The sequence below is a fragment of the Bacillus rossius genome, chromosome 3 (assembly GCF_032445375.1).
Source record: "Bacillus rossius redtenbacheri isolate Brsri chromosome 3, Brsri_v3, whole genome shotgun sequence".
In the NCBI taxonomy this organism is placed as follows: Eukaryota; Metazoa; Arthropoda; class Insecta; order Phasmatodea; family Bacillidae; genus Bacillus; species Bacillus rossius.
Window position 1 is genome coordinate 131,920,035 of NC_086332.1, and position 21,335 is coordinate 131,941,369.

Sequence of the window (21,335 nt, forward strand, 5' to 3'; positions counted from 1 at the left end):
ATCTCTGTAGAAACCGGTCCAAGTCCGGATTGACATTGTCAATATCATTTCCAATTCGAAAGTCCACTTTCTTGTTAGCAAATGCAGTGTTCAAGGTAACACCCTCCAGGCGAGGCAAGACGTCGGGACCCTGTGCCAACTTATCCCCTGACCCCCGCCCACGATCGCGAGAGGCAGAGATAGAAGGCTCAGCTTCATTAAGACGGAGTCGCTTTGCCTCGGGGGAAGAAGAACGGGAAGACATAGTAAGAGAGAAGAGAGAGAAGAGAAAAAAAGAGAGACTGGAAAATTACGTTCAACAGTGAGCACAAAGCTAAAACAAAAAGAAAAGAATAAAATTTAGTAGACGTATTTATGGAGTATGGGTTTGCCATAATATTTTAAAATTAATTTTTTTATTTGTTTCAAAAAACAATGTTAGATTGTACACGTTATCTCCCATCCGTTTTCAAGATATGAAAAAAAAAATTTTTTTTAGAGAATATCTCTAGATGGAAATATTTTCTAAAAATACATTTACGTATTAATGAATAGGAAACGATAATAAATTATAGATGGTAAATGCGAAAACATTGTGTGGTAGTAAAAGGTGAAGAAAGTTTAAGTTTAATATTATTTTCATGTTAAATGAAAAAAAGAATATTTCCATTCAAAATTATAATAATATCATCCTAACAATCTATCTATCTTACCTTTGCTGGAAAAAACTGGAGGCGCAGCTCTGCTCGTCGAGGTAGCAGTGAGGCAGCAGCAGTGCGGCGACTGATCAGAGACTGTGTTCCCTCACAGTCTGTGCCATTTATATATCACATGAATGTTTCAAAACGGCTGCCAGCGTATTTTTAAATTTTTTTTTTACTCCGGGAGCGCTCATGCCGCAGCGCGTTGCGTCTGGTTATTTTTTTTACAACTTACCACCCTTCCATCTAGACGGATCTCACCCCAGACGGAAGTCACCCCAGAACAGGCTAGTATTCAAATAATCTAACAAGTAATAATATTTACAGTTTTTATTCAAAAGTCACTCTTCAAACCACTCCTCATACAATAAATAAATTACACACAAAAAAAATTATGAATCTTTAATCAGAGTCCAAAATTACATTATTACTTAGATTACTTTTCATATTAGACCACACTTAAGTGTGTTTTAAATTACAACCAAAAAAATTACATTAAGACGTTTTTTCACAAAAACGACGTATTAAATTAAAAAAAAATTATGACTCTTTAATCAGAGTCCAAAATTACATAATTACGTAGATTACTTTTCATATTAGACCACACTTATGTGTGTTTTAAATTACAACAAAAAAAATTACATGAAGACTTTTTTTCACAAAACGACGTATTACATGAATAAAACACAAGTCATGAAACTTACAGTTTGTTATACATTTCTATTAGTACAGTACGTTGGGCTATTTTGGCATTGCTTAGGTCTCTTTCGTGCTGCTTCTGCTGAACGTTGTGATCACCATCTTGACTGTCGGGTCCCAGATGGCTGAGGTCTCGGGCTCGAGTCTTGCGCGGTGCATACGTTGCGGGCACTCTTCGCTGACATTTCTTGCACGCTGGTTTCGCAGGCTCGATGATTGCTGATGCACAATCGGGTGAATGCAGTGCAAGGCAATGGCGTGTCTTTTCGCATGTAATTAACTGCACAACGTCCGTACGAATTACACTGATTAACTTCCAGTGGTAGATCGTTAGTGTCCGGGTTTATAATCTGAACAGTGTGAAAGTGACCGTCACCACTCTCTACATAGTTCTTCAGGATGCCATTATTCCAGATTGAGTACTCCACCATAGATAAACCACGAGACAGGATTTCATAATGGTTACCCGGATTAAACGACATGTTTACTCAACCGAGGCTCACTCCACACTGAGCTGAGACTCTGATTGTCTTTTAGCAATTATACGTATGACTTCCATAAATAAACTTGCAATGTATTCACAGAGGGTGTTACAACACGCTGACTCACAACAGTTCATGGTTTTTTTTTATTTTTAGAAAAGTTTACGTTTCGTCGATAGCTTGAATCCGACATATGGCGCAAGAGGTAATGATTTAGACACTGAAAAGTTTGACTTTTTTATTACTTTTGCACGGTAAATAGGACATAGGTGTCCTACACACGGTGTGTTCAAGTCGTCTCGTCTCCCAACAAAACATTGTACGTTTTCTTCCGACAATGATAGGTTCCGGTACATCGCTCTATGAAAGTTTCATCATTTTTAACTCTAGAGGTCCTGAGTTCATCAACGGATGTTGGATGTTTAGCCAGCGGATGGCATAAGTGCACGTAACAGTTCTTATCTTCACAGTGAAACTATGTTAACAGTCACATGGTAGTATATGGGAATGATTTATCCCAACACATGCGATAATGGATATTATCGCGACACGATTCAAAGTATACAGGCAGTCGTTCACAATCTTTCTCAATGTCGTAATATCTAACACGGTATTCAACACAGTGCAGGCTAGAATGCACGTAAAGATATCTAGTTTCTTGACAGTCGTACATTATCTGCGGTAAAGTGTCAGTTAACCTAGGATCTGTTATTCTGTGTTTCTTCGCTTTTTCTCGCCATCGGCGCAAAGCCAAAGAAATAGGAATGTCATAGAAGTTTCAGTCACTTTGATTATCACTAAAACCATCATCTGAAAATTGTTCTGGGTTCGTATCTAAATAATGAACATCCTCGAACAGCGGCATGGGAACGTCCAGATGTTCACCGGAAGCTAGTCTTAAGCCTGCGGGATACAGCCCGCGGATGTGTCTAGACTTTTCCCTCTTGGTCTTGATGGGGTCTCGACCCCAGACGAGTGGAAACATGGCGGACGTCACTCACCGGAGCTGTTACTGGCGAAGACGGGCGGGTGGCGGGCTGGCGGGACCACAGGTCGGCGTCCTCCTCCTCCTCGTCGGAGCCGACCGCTGTTTGGAGGTCGCACATGTCCGGGTTGCACGGCATACTCCACGAGTGGTTGCCCCCCTCGAGGAATGTTGAATGTGTGAACGAAACACACAATTCACTTCAGGCAACCACCGTGCCGTTGGGACGATGCAGCTCGCACTCAACAAAACCTTCCTCCTGGCCGGGCCACACCTGCACCACCTCATCTGCGGCCTCGACGAGCAGAGCTTCCGGAGATCATGGGAGGTGTGTGTCCGGCCGTAGGAAGCTTACGCTGCAGTTTTGCTGAGTGCAAGGCAGCTCTATCAGATCGTCGTGTGCGTCGTCGCGAACCAGGTGTCCCAACGTTGTGCACACGTGCAACCATTGCCGACCGTCCGCCGTCTCGAATATCACCCGACCGTAGCCGAGCGACACATCCCGATACAAAGTTGCCGGATTGAACTGCATCAGCACGAAGAGTGGCTTGGAGAGTGACTAGGCTCCCCTACGAACGACGCGTTCCATTTATAGCACAGAGGGTGGCAACCCACCAGGCTCCCCCTCCCTACGAGCGACGCGTTCCATTTATAGCATCGGGGGAGCAACCAGGGTCTGGCGTCGCTTGGCAATGCTCCAATGCCCAAGCCCTAAGCAGCGTGGCGTTATGTCGTGACGTAACGGGCCGTGCACAGCTATTATCTTGGGTATACATTTTATTCAATTCTTTCAGTGACGGACATCCGAGCTCGGTCTGAGCATTTTGAATATTAACATATTTTTTACACAACTTTGCAAGCCACCTTTTTTTGCTCTACGCCTGCCACCATTACGGTTCCGCTGATATGTCCTGACAGGATGTTTTGCAACGAAGTATATGGAAACAGGCCGTCATCCCAATGGATGCCGTGGAAATGTCTAGTTAACCAAGAATTTGTTCTCTGGTAATTTCTGTGGAGGTATTTCCACGAGTATGGCAGCTGAAATGTTCTCGTAATTATCTCCCCTTCGTCATTAGCCAGGCTTATCTCTTTTAAGACGAAACCATGCTGAGAATAGCATCCCAGGAGGTTGGCATGCAGCATGACGTCCCAGGGAAGACTGCGTTATCACTTACATTACATTAGAATTTTAATAGATTTGTCTCTCGGGTTATACGAAACCAATTGATCGTGCAGAATTAGTGTGAATGCTTGAGTGCCGACGGGAATATTTCTCGTTGTGGTAATTTCTATTCTACAATCCACGACTCCTCCAATCATCTTATCGTTCTGTTTAGACACATCAAACACAAAGAGAGGAGCCATATCTTTAAATTTCTCCGGGTCGAGAAGTGGTGATGATTGACGACCGTAATATAAGTCTTGAAATTCCGTGTACATGTTATACATCATTAGGAAAATTACTATCCAGGTTTGTGTACGGATAGGATTCCGAATCAAAAAAACTTTCACATTCTTAATGTCAACATGATCAAACTTTGATTTATCACCGGCGACGTTGTTTTGCCTACCCGTTTGAAATGTGACTATTATATATCTAGGCTTTTCCGTATTAAATGATGTTTTCACGGACCAATGTACCGATTGAGATTACGGCAGGGCCGGATATGTTTCGAGGCTCCAGGATCGGAAAGCAATGTCTATGTTTTTTCCTTTTTCAACCATTTTAAGCAAACGAATCCTCTGTGCGGTAGAAACGGTTACATGAGGCATTAGCCAATCGATGCTCGTGAGTGTTAGTTTCACAGGCAACGGTTGCGCTGCCGTGTCTAACACCGCGTTGTTCTGAGAGTTTGAAACCAGTAACACTAATTCTTGTCGAACGTTAACTAAAACGTGCTTATAATCTTCGAAAAATCCCATGAGATGACTCAAAGGCATGCATATTTCAAACTCGCAGTTTGCATTAATGGGTACACTATAGTCTTCAGACAAGCCTAAGCCGGCCATCTTGGAAACGGCTTTTTCACTGGGCGTTAGCGATAGATAGTTTTTAATCGTAGTCACTAATCCAACGTCGCGACATTCATCTATCTGTAAATTATTTACCTCGTACGCATTTCTGTTAAACATGTGTAAAATTCCATTTCTGACAATTTTTGCGTATCTAGCGGCCTGGCCATCCGGTTTGACGAATTTTCCGCGGATTCTTAAGAGACTTTTGCAAGGCAGACAATAAATATCAGAATTCTGGATTGCGATACGTACCTCGGAATTTAAATCATAAGGATCCGAAATGAATGGGCGGTAGCTATGTATTACCGTTTTCGTGATATCATTTTCAAATTGAATTGGCTGGTCTACTTGAAGAATGCTTGAATCCATAAAAATATACATGATGGTCGACTAGCAGCCGACACGCATCGTTTAAATTTACCGCTTACCACTATAAAAAAAATAAACATGGCGGCCAACTAGCAGCCGACACTATATATTTTTTTTAAATTTCCCGCTTAGCACTATAAAAATATACCTTTTCTTTAAAAAATAATTTATAAGCGTATATACAACATCTGAAATTATTTTCTCCAACATGGTCTCGTGGTCCTGTGGTTAGCGTGACGGACTAACGTTCCAGAAACGAAGGTTCGAATCCAACCGTCGTCCTCCCTCACATTTTTATACTTGTAAAAATAATTCCGGCGCGCGCGTCACGAGCGCTACCTGCCTTCCTCATTTACAAACATACACACACCCCTCCACGTGACGTCAACAACCCCCCTGCGGACCCCCTCCACGTGACGTCAACAACCCCCCTGCGGACCCCCTCCACGTGACGTCAACAACCCCCCTGCGGACCCCCTCCACGTGACGTCAACAACCCCCCTGCGGACCCCCTCCACGTGACGTCAACAACCCCCCTGCGGACCCCCTCCACGTGACGTCAACAACCCCCCTGCGGACCCCCTCCACGTGACGTCAACAACCCCCCTGCGGACCCCCTCCACGTGACGTCAACAACCCCCCTGCGGACCCCCTCCACGTGACGTCAACAACCCCCCCTGCGGACCCCCTCCACGTGACGTCAACAACCCCCCTGCGGACCCCCTCCACGTGACGTCAACAACCCCCCTGCGGACCCCCTCCACGTGACGTCAACAACCCCCCTGCGGACCCCCTCCACGTGACGTCAACAACCCCCCTGCGGACCCCCTCCACGTGACGTCAACAACCCCCCTGCGGACCCCCTCCACGTGACGTCAACAACCCCCCTGCGGACCCCCTCCACGTGACGTCAACAACCCCCCTGCGGACCCCCTCCACGTGACGTCAACAACCCCCCTGCGGACCCCCTCCACGTGACGTCAACAACCCCCCTGCGGACCCCCTCCACGTGACGTCAACAACCCCCCTGCGGACCCCCTCCACGTGACGTCAACAACCCCCCTGCGGATCCCCTCCACGTGACGTCAACAACCCCCCTGCGGACCCCCTCCACGTGACGTCAACAACCCCCCTGCGGACCCCCTCCACGTGACGTCAACAACCCCCCTGCGGACCCCCTCCACGTGACGTCAACAACCCCCCTGCGGACCCCCTCCACGTGACGTCAACAACCCCCCTGCGGACCCCCTCCACGTGACGTCAACAACCCCCCTGCGGACCCCCTCCACGTGACGTCAACAACCCCCCTGCGGACCCCCTCCACGTGACGTCAACAACCCCCCTGCGGACCCCCTCCACGTGACGTCAACAACCCCCCTGCGGACCCCCTCCACGTGACGTCAACAACCCCCCTGCGGACCCCCTCCACGTGACGTCAACAACCCCCCTGCGGACCCCCTCCACGTGACGTCAACAACCCCCCTCCACGTGACGTCAACAACCCCCCTCCACGTGACGTCAACAACCCCCCTCCACGTGACGTCAACAACCCCCCTCCACGTGACGTCAACAACCCCCCTCCACCTGACGTCAACAACCCCCCTCCACCTGACGTCAAATAAATTCAAAATTATTAAAGGTTATGATCCTTTAGACATGAGTTCTCAACCCCGCTACACCAGCACGTTTATTTCCCAAAGTGAATTTAAGCTGTAGGCGACGACGGCTTGACTCGCACTGAAGCTCGCACGCACGCCAGAGGACGGGCAAGGAGGGAAGGGATGCCGGTGTCAATGCAGTATGGCTAAAACACACGAAAAACAACGAGGAAACAACCGAACCCAGGCAGTATATTTTTTTTTTTTTTTTTTTGGATAAGGCTATACAAAAGTGGGGAAAAAGGTAATAATAACATTAAATTACATCATAGGCAGAAACAAACAAACCAATTTTAGAATATAAAAACGTTAGACAGCTGAATATATACAAATATTAATTTAAATATACAATAACAAACTTTCAAACTAAATCATGTTACTATGACGAAAGACAACAGTGCTTCAACGTACCAGTTTCTAAAGGTAAAAAGAAAATTTACAGCCACCACATAAACTATACTAAAGGATGCTATGCAGAGCAGTACAATTTCAAATGACTAACGTGGCATTTTTTGTATTTCTTCTTATTCGAAGAACATCTGAGCAACGCCGTATTAGGACCCAGAAATCTTATGATCTCAAAGGGGCCATAATACGGCGGTAACAATTTTACATTAAGGTTATCAATGCGGGAGGGGAGAACAAAGCTCCGGCATAAAACCTTGTTACCTACACTAAAACCATGCTCAGTGCGCGTCTTATTAAACGTAGCTGCCACAGCCTCGCGGGCCTTACGCAAGTTACACGACACAGTATCGAGAACGGCGTCTAGGGAGGCGCTGTCGAGTACGGTCTCACAAGAAGGGAGGCCCCACTGATTAAGAAGCGGGTGGGTAATTTCCCTACCTAAGAAAGGAATCGAGGGCGGAAATCCAGAGGCCGAGTGATGAGCAGAATTTAATCCAACGTTAATAAAATCTAAATCTGTGTCCCACAACGTTTGATCATCACGGTAAAAGGAAATGAGAGTGGCCTTAAGGACCTTATTTAGGCGTTCAGATTGGTTACCCTTAGAATAGTAAGCACTGCTGAAAATCGGTTTCACAGCCCATTCCAGACACATGTTTTTATAGACCGTGGACTGAAAATATTTAGCATTATCGGTCACTAACATGGCGGGAGCGCCGAACAGTTTCCAAACACAATCCCTCAGTGATTTGACTATCGTGGTGGCCTTCATGTTCTTTAAAGGTATCAAAATGACAAATTTAGTGAATATGTCTAGGAGAACCAAAATACAATTATTACCCTTGCGGGACCGGGTGAGGGGGCCGAAAATGTCCATATGTACTACATGCCAGGGGGCGACGGGGGCGTCTGCACCATACAGCCCCACTCTGGTGTTCTGAGGGGGCTTTGACACCTGACAGTCGTGACAGGAGCGGATAAAATTTCTTACGTCGGCCTTTAACTCGGGCCACGCTTGAGCCTGAGCCTGTTCACGTTAATGTCGTTAAAGTGTTCCCTGAATCTTATTTCAGTATACGTGATTGCCAGGCACAGGATCCCTTTTGTGAAGGAGTCAAAAACGACTTGGCGGCTAATGTAAATGTTCCGTACGTTAAGGAAAATGGCGTAATTTTCTTTACTGGCAAATCTGGCCATGCCCGCAAGGCCCTGGTGCCGGCTAAATTACGTCCCATGGTATTGAGTTATTACCATGCGTCCTTGATAGGTGGCCACCTTGGCATAGAAAAAACCTTCAAGCGAATTTCAGCTGAGTGCTGAAGGCACAGAGGTGAGATGTTTCCTAATATAATGTCTACCACTTCAGCCTCAAGCAGAGTCAATTCTAACACTTCAACGTAAGACAAAACCGAGTTTATAAATGTTACAACTGACTCGTTAGGAAACTGAAACCTGTAAACTAAATCTCTTTTACAGGTGTCAAGGACCCGTGGAGGACATGCTAGACGTAGAACTTGTGACTTAAAATCTGAAAAGGTAGACCTATTGCGAATCGCGTTCGTTAACAATTCCTGATAGTGGCTTCCGCACTTACTAAGCAGAGCCTTTAGAAAGTCAGTTTCAGAAACAAGATTAAGCTCATTGATCCTATGTGCTTCTAACAGAAATGTCAAAGCCGCCTTGGGCTCGGCATCGTCCAAGGAAGGCAGAGATTTCAAAGTTGAAAAAAAAAGTTTCAAATTAAACGACGAGCTCACGCTAACGGGAGCGGGCAGAGGAGAGTCCGCACTCGCCGCGTCCCATGACGTCCGGACGAACTTTACGAGCCTGGCGCGCAAGTCCGCCACGGTCTCGGAAGGCTCGTAGACAAGGCCGTTGTCCTCAAAGTGCTGCAGCAGCTCGCTCTTAGAACATTTATACACCCAGCCCACGGACGGAGCAGCCATGATGGTAGTGATACTGTAACAGGGAACAACACAGCACAGAAGCTACGCAAGCATAGTAGCGCAGTTTATTTGCAGCCCCTTGGGATACGGAATTCGCAAGAGACTACAAACTTGGTGTATAACACCTCACGTTAATGCGAAGTTCCTAGCTGGATAGGAAATGAGTAGCTACACTGTGGAGGAAACCCTTACGTGGTATGAGAGAAAAACAAATAAATATAACCAAAATAGCAAAACCATATATAGTTTAGTAAACTCTATACGTATTCGAACAAGCGATTAACAATAAACTGATTAGATACGTAACACAACAATGATCAATTTACCTACGCCAAATATACAACAAAAAAATCGTTATGACACATGCAATCCCTGGTCTAGTTCAAAGCAATTCACCACGATCAAGGTAAAAGGACTAAACGCCCCAAAAAACTGCGCACCCTACAAAGCGCGCAAGCCCAACAAATTCAGTTACAAACAATGACTCTCAAAAATTCAAGCATTGACATACAAACCGAGACAAAGTACAAGTTACACGATGGTTTATTACTCTACCAAACCTGACAGTACTTCATTCGACGCGGCGGACTAGAGATTGCATGGCCGTACACGCGTATTATTCACCGTGGTCGTCGTTGCAGAAGGTTATAAGCTGGCTAGCATAAATTCAAAATTATTAAAGGTTATGATCCTTTAGACATGAGTTCTCAACCCCGCTACACCAGCACGTTTATTTCCCAAAGTGAATTTAAGTAAAGTTCTGTCAGACATGCCCGAACGAAAATTTAACAGATACAAATTTACAAAACATTATGACGACCAACAGCAATGACGTGATTAAATCTGACAGAACGGCAACAACAATACTTGTTGTTTCTACTAAAACTCAGTTGAAAAGAAGAGGCTCCAATGAGCTCTGCGAGCCCTTAAATAATAGAGCCTAACACGATTGCGCAAGCGCGGAGGGGAAATGGCGCACCGCACACCAGACACATAAGAATTCACCTGTAAAAAATTAATGGCGAGAGGGAGGGGGTAGGAGAGGAGTATAATGACGTGAGGAGAGGGGTGGAAGGAAGGCGCATGTACGAACTCTGAAGATACACCCGCTTCAAATTAATTTAGTCTAAAATTATTTCTACATGTTTACTGAGTTTCCTATTGACTTAGTGCATTAATAATACATATGGATAGGAATTTTTGGAGGTCGGATTTTTTAAATTTTAGCATGAGAAAATATTGAAACATACAAAATCATTTATATTTCCCATAATTGTATTTTTGATATAATTTTACTAACAAGAGTAATCCATAATATTACAATTTACGTGAGTAAAGACAAAATGGCATTTCAGCCCTCTCTCTATTCATTTGGTAAGCAAACAAACTAAGAGTATTTAAATGTGTGAATTGACTGAGCACAGAAGTAAAATCTTAAGGATGAAAATGAATAAAGCACGTAGGGTGAATAAGTCCACGTGCACCGGGCGTTTTGGCACTGCAGATCACAAAATTAACACATGCTACCCTACACCCATTCCAAGCACCGTGAACGTCTAATCTGTGCTTAGCTTGCTATGCCTATATTACTATAGTAGCAGATAGGAGCATAGGCATAGCAAGCTAAGCACAGATTATACGTTCACGGTGCTTGCAATGGGTGCAGGGTAGCATATAGTAGCAGTGATAACCAACAGCAGGTGATGTTTTACAGCCAATGCCTTTCTTCCATTGTGATAACATACAGGATCAATCAATACACAGTAGGACATTTTTAGTCTCACATTTTCTCTGTTCTGCACAGATAAAATATAAAACTAAAATTTATTTTTATCTCTCCAGATAGAGATAAAAATAAATGCAATTATGTTTTCGTTGTGCATGTGCAGTGTTTGCTTCGCATTACTTTTTCATCGTGTAGTATATAGAGTATAACTGCATAGCAGAAAACTGTTACACGCCAAATTTACATTATTTTCTAATAATATTTTACATTCCCACCAAACATGATACTAAAAGTTGAGTGCAGTTTGTAATGACCATTTTGTGAACACGGATCTTTGTGTCTCAAAAGTGCTGACTTTTATATTTGAAACGACATATTGCCTCTTAAAAACACCGAAAAATTCCTATCTCGAAAATGGTAAGTAATTAGTTCTTACATTTTTTAGCCTTAGGCTAGAGCACACTAGTTCTAAAATTTCTTATTAAAGGGACGAGAGGTGAAACATCATAATAAAATATTAACAATCATGTGAATTCAAGGCCCATTTTCCTCTTCCCACTGACAAAGAACCAACAACTTTGAATTAAGCAACACTTGAGTACTGGTATCTATTCTCACAATTCAATCTCATATACATAAGTAAATAGGTGTCTTCCAAATAAATAGTTAACTTTTTGTTTCACTGAAAATAAAATTTTACAACTCACTCCTACTTAACACATTCACGCAAGAATTTCAAGGATATACAGTTAGGTATTTATAGTACAACCCCCATGTTACACATTGTGCATTTTACACTAACTTCCTTAGGTGGCAAAATCAGCTCTGTATTACATCTTTTTTTACACTTTATACTTTTTTGTCCTTAGAGGAGAGTAGTATATTGATGACTACATAAAATCAATTGTTGCACAAACACTGGAACAGTAAATATAATAATCAATATTTCACATACTGAATGCTCCTTGACAATCTTGTCCTTGCATGCTTCAGCCATGCAGCGACTCTTGTCGCCTACTGCTTTCTCAGTAGCATCACGAACATGACAGCGTACAACACCTAAGAAAAAGTTTACGTAAATAAACTTGTGTCACATTAACACAGTAACTTGTTAAGGATTCAGTAAATAATACCAAAATTGTAAGAAACTATGTATGTGGATATCTCAACATGTGGATATCTATTAGTTCTGTATCACAAACTACCAAAATTTATTTTCAATACAAAAACATGAACTATTTATAGTTACTTTGTTATAGAATAAACATACACAAAACAAATGAAACAGCAGGTGTTTGGCCTCCCAAGCAAAATATCTGTTGAGGGCTACATAGTTGGATCACAACACAAAACTTGGCTACCTAACACCGAAGGTGTGATAAAATTAATATTACGTCAAATGTAATTAACATGCTATTTCAAGAAACCTGAAAAGTGAAAATACATAATAAGTACTTATGATTTTTTACTAACCTTTATTATTTCACTAGATGTACCCGGCATGCGCTGCAATGCCCATTTTCCACTTATTTGCCTGCCCACCCATCCACCTATTTTCCTAATTGTCCCCTAACACACCCACACACCTCTTTATCCCTGTCCCCCTATCCAACAAACTCCTTCCCCCTTTCCACTACCCACCTACCTCTATACCTATTTCCACTACCCACCCAACTTTCCACCTCTTTCCACTACCCACCCACATCTTTCCCCCTTTCCCACTCTAACACCTACGTGTGAAGATCTATAATGTTATAAATGTTGCATTTATCTTCTACTTTGAAGTAAGTTTTAGAATTAGACTGACAGTTCTGGTCAGTCGGTTACTAAATATGAAGCATTAAGCATTTAATGTGAAGCCTGATAAAGCTGGTTCATAATTACATAAATATTTCAAGACACATTTAAAATACATACTTTGTATTTTTTTCAACACAGAACAAAAATTAAACACTAGCCTTCAGCAACTCTTTATTTAAAACAGATAGAAAAAAATAGGAAACATTTTCTGTAATATACTGTTGACTAAATAGTAACTGTACCAATCAGTGTTAGTGTTGATGATTGTATCATTTGTGCATTCAGAGAGGGCATTTTTTTTTTAAGTTTATCTGAAAAGTATGACAGACAACTGAAAAAACTTATCTCTGTTAACTTCGATTCTTTCTGAGATGTTATTCGCCATTTTGAATCTCGAAATGAAGCTTGCACCTACGCCCCCCATTATCAAAACCCTTGCTTACTATTGTCACTCGGAAGAGATTAGAGGTGATCAGCCACAGTGGATTGTAAGCTATTTACAATCAGACTCTGGGACAGTACTACCTGACGGAAGCTCTCTTAGATATAGTTAAGCATGGAATTTGGGGGGGGGGGGGGGGGGGAGGTTAATAGGAATCTAGCTGTGAGTAGCCCTTGTCACAATATTATACTTAAAATCCTTTTCATTTAGAATTGTTTGTAAATAAAAAAACTCAATGCTGAAAAAGTTATGGGAAACAGCTAGTTATTGATATTCTGTGTTTTCTGAAGTAACAGCACATTAATAGACATGACAATTTCGAGTATGTATCAAAATAAGCTTATTAAAGAACCAATATAACTGACAAAAATAAAATTTAATGTGTACTTACTTATAACCACTTCAGATAATTTTAGGTTTTTAAATGTTTTCTTCCCTTTGAAACCGAAATAGCTGTATTCCATAGCGACTTCATTAGATAAAATCTTTTTCATTACTGAAAATGTTACATCTGTGATATTTACTCCACCTATAGTTTTCAAGTAGAATACCTAGAACAGAAGTTTTATTATTTAGTTTTGTTATGCAAACAAGTATATAATTAGAAAGATTATAGTGGTATGATTCAAATTATACTTTACCACTGAATCAAAATAAGAAGGGTTTTGCAGCAGCAACTCAAGTTCTTCTACAGCTGTCAATGATGCTAGCGGAAACATATTGCTTGGAATCCGCTCTGATGGTTGTTCACAAACTGTAGTCAGTTTAGCGCTTTCCAGATTTCTAAGTTTTTCTTCCAATGACTCAAGTTTATATGTTATTATGTTCAGCTTTTTGAGTACCAACTTCTCAAATTCTGGAAACATCAAAACAAACTTCGTTTTCAGGAAGAACATAATTTGTCATCAAGAAAGTAATAGTCTATAGTTAATTCAGGCTACTTTTCACAATCTTTAAATCAACAGTTGAAACAAATACCCAGTTCGTACAACCTTTCTGTTGTTATCAAATAGTGACCAATGTAAATACAGCAAAGTAGGAAAAAAGTAGTAAAAAATTTCTACATATAAATGCATTGAACATTCTACTCAACTTGCAGAGTTGTTTATACGCAAGTAACCAAAATGCTACTACAGAAAAATTACACTCTTCTGATTTGGTGTTGGCAATTACCACTTAATCAATATTTTAATGAGAGTTTTCAAAATGTATTGCATAGATCACATGAATACACTTCAGTGTTTTTATTACGTGAAGAATCATATGAATTATATAGTATCGCCTTGTTTACCTTAACTATATCATATCCTAAGCATCTAGAATTATAATAGAAACTTGAAATACTGGTACTTAAATATAAGTGTACACAAACATTCTTTGCTGCTTTTTATGTTTATATATGCAGATAATTATGGAATATTTTGGGTCCAAATCAAATGTAAACAAGACTAAATTTTTGTATATAACAGGCAAAAGAATAATAGGAGTAGGGCTGTCAGAAGTTCTCAAATGAACTTGAAAAAACTAGGCTATACAAAATTAGAAAATAACCATTTACCTGTTGACACTCCAGCTTCTTTACGCTGTACAGTGACCTCCATGGGCGAAGCGCTACCAACAGAATTATTTACCCCAGAAGTTTGTTTCATAGTAGGCTCATTACTTCTAAACTTAGTGCTCATCCACTCTTTTTGTGTTGATGCACATTGTGGTCTGAATGAGTTCGGGCATTTGGGCAACGGTGGCAGCAGTGACTGACTAGTTTCTTCCTCCAATTCTGTTTCAGAGTCTTCTGTCTCTGGAACTCTTTTTGCTCTCATTTGCCTTTTTTTCCTTTTATTCAAGCTGTCTGGTCCACTTTCAACATCAGAAAACCGTTCACACAATTTTAATTTGTGAACTGCATTCTCGTAGGTATCTGAAAATATTAACACTTGGAAAATATTTTTTGCTGCAGTACTTAAACATACTATAATGCACAGACACAACAGTTAGTACATCAAGCCTTATACCTTACAAAAAATCTTACCTGATTCTCCAAATATTCTCAGAATGTTTAGAGATAACCATTCAGGTGATGGTGGTTCTGCATTGCAAATGGCCTTCATCAGTTTTGTCTGAGATTCAGTATCTGGCCAATAGCATAATTCTCCTTCTTGCAGCCAAATTCCAGGCACTACTTGCAGCCCATCTTCAAATTGCACTACGTGAAATTTATTCATCTCATATTTTTGAGAAACTGATTCAATACACCACACTTTTACGCACACACATCATTTATATATTATATGGCAATTCAGATACTTATGACTGACAGTCACAATACAATACTGCATTAAAAAAAGTATATATATATATGTTTAGATAATATACAGCACACGCAAATATGTGTCACAGTAATATATCCAGGTTCTCAATCCAGTAGACTGCAGAGGAATTTAAGGTCAGAAGGTCCACTTCATCCCTGAGAATGTCCTGTCTCTGCGTACACAGGCTATATGTGAAACATGTGTGGGTCCCCAGTTGCATTCTGCTGAAGACATTTTACACCTCTTGTACATTAAGTCTGCAATTCTATGTAGGGTTCTCACTTTGCGTACCTGTTGAGCTATAACTACCTAAATAGTTTGTTACAGGCCCTTACTGGGGACCGCATGTAGAAATTTGTATAACAGGCAATGCCTCCAAACAGTAAACACTTAATGGCAAATAGCCACAAGAATATTCTTTGTCTTATCAATGATTCGTATGAATTTTTCACAATATCAAATTATGTACAACTCATTACACAGATTTGAAATATTTAAAGTTCATGTTTGATACCATGCAAAATGAGCAGAAGACTAGTTTTTCCGAGAATGTATTAAAGGTAATACAATATGTTTACCTTTGTAGTATATATTCCACATTTTGCAACAAATCATGTCTACTGGCCATGATTTGAGCACATGCATTTTGTTGACAATGTTAATACCTAACAAATTTAAATCACATGGCTTAACATAAAGGCTTCTCTGAGACAAATTTTCATAGCCCACAATGAAATACCCATCTCTTTGACAATATATAATGTTTTGTACTGACACTGTTGTTCCATTATACAGGAAACAGCAATTATTTTTTTCACTACTAATAATATCAATACTAAATAAATTATTCTTGTAACATCTGTATTGCTCCTTTGGCTGCAAATCAGGTGGTACAGGACCATCTGTGTGTGGATGATAAAATTCACATATCTTCTCTACTGGTGAAGATGATAGACTTATGTTCTGTTCTATGTATCTTCGAGATAATTGCTCTAATGGTTTCTCATTTTTACGGATCAATTTTTTTAATGTTTGCATATAACTTTCAAACCGAAAAGCACTAAACAAATCTAGTGGGCCATACTTCAGAACATCCTCACTCAGATGCAGAAGTCCATGAACATTATGGGATATGTTTTCATTTCCATACAAGATCCCAAAAGACTGCACAAAATGTTTCAGTAACTTGCTAGCATACTGTACACTACATTCTGAAACTCGAGGACTTATGAGAAGTGATACTGCAACATGCAGGGTAAGAAAATGTGTATATACATCCTTGGTTAGGTATTCTTTCATAACAACAGGACCAGTATATAAAAGAAACTGGCGGAACTCTGTGGCCTTCCAGTTATTAATTTCTGCTAGTGATCTTGGTGACCTGCTGAAATCATTGGGAATGCTGCCCTTTATTTCTAAAAGTGCTTTTGAAACTTCAGAAACCATTTTTGAAGATAAACGTACTGACAAAGAACCTTTCATCCACAATATTAACATTTTTTTCATTACACCTAAACATACTAGGTGCATGTAATCAAAAGGAACACTGGAAACAGGACCAAAATGTGGAATCTGTGTCAATATTGTTGCACCCATATGAAAATCTTCATCAGTGTTGCTGACGAAATCTTCATCGCACCTTTTGTTAAAATTTATCCCAGGAAAACAAACTCTTCTTTCTTTGTACTGCCCTTGAACAGTACACTTAACACAGCTGTTATATCCACTATGACCTTTAATGTACAATACAAATGCTTTAGCTGGTGCATCACAGATCAATGCATGAATTTTTACTGCTGTTGTTTCGTTTTCTACAATAATACCATTGTGAACTAAATGTGAAGCCTCAGTAACAAATTTTTGTAGAAAATCATTGGCACTTCTCGGTTTTTCATAACCATGATACACACCCACAACACATACTTTGTTCAATGCAGGTAAAGAGCATAATATTGGCCAAATGCAACTAGAGGATGATTTAGACAATGGTAAACCATCTATGTTTACCAGTAGCTGCAAATATGTATTATCAATGTTGTACTTCTTCAAATCACAAATTATTTCCCTGCAAGCTTTTTCCAGCCCAAAGTGACAGTACTTCCCAGGTGGCATGTCATGAATGAAGATACTTCGAGGCGTGTTCAACAAGGTACGAGCATCTTTAGGTATTTCATGTATAGGTAAATGTGGTTTAATTATTTTTAATAGAGAAGAGACAGCATTTTGAGGAATATTGTACTCAGTTGCCCATAATGCCACATGTTTTCTCAAATTTAAATCAACAGGGACACTGTCCAAATTACATGGTCGACATACTACTTCCTCAACGTTATTATCTGAATCACTGCTGAATACAACGTCTGTACTCCTGCCATCACAAAATTTATCATCATTGTTTGTAATTCGTGATTGTGATGTTTGTTCTTGTTCCGTGCCATGTATCACTGAACTGTCTGCATCATTATTGTATGTAGCCCTACTTGTTGTTTGGAGAAAATCTGAACTATGAGCAATGCGGGAGTTCAATATTTCGTGAGAAATACAATTACCACTATCATTTTCTTGAGGTAATGTACTGATGTCATTATGATGTACATACACTGCATGTTCTGTTTCATTCTCTGTAGCATTGTAAATTAATCGGTTGAAATGTCTTTTTGAAATGCATGCTATTGATTTCCGCTTTCTTTTGCCAGCACCATACATTGTCGTTAAATCTTGTCTACAAATTCATTTGATTCCAATGGTATCTTCAACACTAGTGATTAAAACAAAAACACAAGTTAGGCAGGTTTGGTTTGTACACTTGCTAGCTCTGGAAACTGTGTAAGATTATACATTAAAGGGTACAAGGTATGATAAATGTGGATAACACTTTGGTAATTATATCAAATAGTAAAGACTACATTTTGCTTGAATATGCAAACAGCACACAATAAAAATTATTTACAAAAATATAATCGCATCGAATCCCAGGTACGATATACATAACCTCAAAAGAATATGGGTTTCAAACCTAAACAAAAAGTAATTAGGGGGCCTATACTAAAACAGGATAAATATGCAGCACGGGGGCTTCTCCAAAATTTTTTTTTTAAAAATACGCCTATACCTTTTTTGGGCTTTAGAGACGTCTCTTTACCTACCTTGCAAATGGTGTTGATATACCTCCAATAGTTTTTGAGAAATTGAATTTTCAAATTACGTTAAATAGCGTATGTGATAATGCAATATGCCATGATGTTTGTTAGACGTGCGGGACTGTGTGGGTGTTAAAAAAGTTTTAAAAATACGCCTATACTTTTTTTTGACTTTAGAGACGTCCGTTTACCTACATTGCAAATGGTATTTACATTCAATAGTTATTGAGAAATCAAATTTCTAATGACGTTATAAAGCCTGTAAGATCATGCAATCCGCCATGTTCATTATGTGTATGTTTTTTTGTTTTGGCGGAAAAGTCCACAAAACTACTTTTTCATAATGTAATTTTGTTAAATAAAGAATTTTTGATATTATAAGGCTAAAGATTTCATTAATTTTTGTTGCTTGTTATTATCATTAGGTAATTGTTTAATGATACATTACTAGTATGGTTTTTATAATTTTAAAATTTGCACTATAAGGCAAACGAGCATGGAATGGCGGAAGGCTACGTTTTCTGCTCACGGCTTCGAAATTGTACCCGCCTCCTACAGCCCTACATAATTAAGTAATTAAAATGTTGTTTGGTTAATATAGCAACATCAAAAATTCTGTAAAACCATGTAATTGGTTGATTGGGTTAGTAAAGCTACAATAAAAATACTACAAAAACGCGTGAACGGTTGGTTGCGTCGGCATAGCTACATGTTGAATGGTGAATTCGAATCAGACAATACAAATATTGTACAGTATTTTCAATGAAGCTATACTAACCCAACAAACCGTTTGAGTGGTTTTAAATTAATTTTTATGTTGCTAAGCTAACCTAATCGACCAATTTGGTCAAGGGAAAATGGCATGGAGATTAACGTAAAAAAATCAAAGTTGATCAGATTCACGAGGAGGAGGATAGTGGAGAAGAGAGAGTATTCATGGAAGGGGCAGGAGTTGAAGGTAGCAGAGGAGTACAAGTACCTGGGAGTAACCCTGCAGAGCGACCTGGGCTATTGTTACGTAAATAGTAGAAGTATAATAATTGCGAATAAAATAACCTATAATTTCTTGCGTTTACAAATATATAGGTACATTTAGTAAAAATACGAGCGAACCACGCGTTGCACCTCCACTTTAAACAAGATACGATGTTTGCGCGCAGAGCTATACACTGCTCAGGCGACAAGCGATAACTGACGCCCACCCGCCTTCTTTGCGGGTAAGATTACAGTTCCCCCCATATCCACCACAACCGTGTCTAGGGATCTTCCCATCAGTCACGCACTGTACATAGGGAGTGGAGACACACAGAAAGGGGAAAACAGGCATTTTTGGTGAGAACAGCACGGGATTGGAATGAGCTTGAGGAGAGAGCAATAAAGGGGAAGGGAGGGAGGGAGGGACTTCAGGAGGAGGCTCAGGGAGTTGAGAAGTGAAAGTTGAGAAGAAATTATCCTTGCCACCGGGTGGAAGCCCAATTGCAAGAGTACAAATTATTATTATTAATTTGAATATTTGACTGAAAATATTTCGAAGAAACGGGCACAGTCGCGAACGTGTTAAAAAATAATGGCGCTGCCTGCATTAGCACATAAGGTATACAACGGTAACTATAAACGCCGATTTTTTGAAAACTATTGAAGGCATGTTTACACCATTTGCATAATAAATAAAGGAACGTCCGTAGTTGCGAAAAACGGTAAAATCATGTTTTTAATTTTTTTTTTCGGAGAAGCCCCCGTGCTGCATATTTACCTACAACGAAAGTGAAGTTAGCTTTGACTTCAAGTTACAATAGAAATATTGTAATTTTCAATAAGCCATATTTAAAAGTTTGAATATATTACATAAACAAATTTTATGTAGACTCAAAGAAAAAATAATAATTTTGGAGAATAGTACTCGAAGACAAAACATAATTAAAACAAAGGTCCAATACAAAGGATAATGTCATCATATTTTACTTTTAAAACGAAGTTGTAGCAGTTTTGCTTTCCACGCCAATAGCTTGTTTATGATAACCCTGCTATAAATGGTTTGTATTAACGAAACCGTGAATATATTTCGTATTATTCGTGAAGTAACAAACTCTTTACAGAATAAAATCTTAAGAAATTATTAATCGCATTACAAAACAAACTGTTCCGACAGTAAATTTCTAACCTAACAAAAGTAATACAGCGCAATTTACCGAACACACTATATACACTACATAACTTTCGTACTAAAAACACAAGAAGTAGATAGAGAAATGCAAAGTAAAAAGAAAAATACATAAAACATAAATACCTTAGCACAAAAGCTAAACTTGTATTATAACAGACAATACCTATGCTAGTTGGACAATACACCATTCAAACACGTGGAAAAACACAAAGATAAAATTCTCTTTTACATTCCGACGTTGCCAAAACGTTTTCACAACGTTGCATACCCACAATTCCCATTTTGTGTTCCAGCTTTTTATACTGGCAGCACCAAAAGTAATTTTATATGAAAAATTTACGTTTACTGAAATTATTCAAAGCTATTTTATTGTCATTCTGTAATATTTAAAAAGGTGTATAGTACCACTAAAAGTGTTTTCAGTGTGGATTTTTCTAACGCTAGATATTAAAGTAACAGCCAAATTGAACGTTATAAAAGGGAAGTTGCTGAAACGTTTCCACAACGT

General features: G+C 39.9%; 1 protein-coding gene across 2 annotated transcripts; it reads right to left on the reverse strand.

Moving 5' to 3' along the window:
• Positions 1-7,087: 7,087 nt before the first annotated feature.
• Positions 7,088-21,087, reverse strand: LOC134531255 (uncharacterized). Of its 2 annotated transcripts, none has more exons than XR_010074978.1 (7): positions 20,951-21,087; positions 15,244-15,417; positions 14,773-15,132; positions 13,856-14,070; positions 13,606-13,765; positions 11,928-12,031; positions 7,088-9,259 (listed from the first exon to the last, which is right to left on the reverse strand). XR_010074978.1 is itself a non-coding variant. In XM_063366948.1 (7 exons), the coding sequence occupies exons 2-7, from the start codon at positions 15,434-15,436 to the stop codon at positions 9,215-9,217; spliced, it is 1,077 nt and encodes a 358-aa protein (XP_063223018.1). In that variant the 5' UTR covers positions 15,437-18,281; positions 20,951-21,087; the 3' UTR covers positions 7,088-9,214. The 2 variants fall into 2 exon arrangements, 1 of the variants encoding a protein (XP_063223018.1); XM_063366948.1 differs by having other exon boundaries at positions 15,244-18,281.
• Between the last annotated feature and the right edge of the window lie 248 nt (positions 21,088-21,335).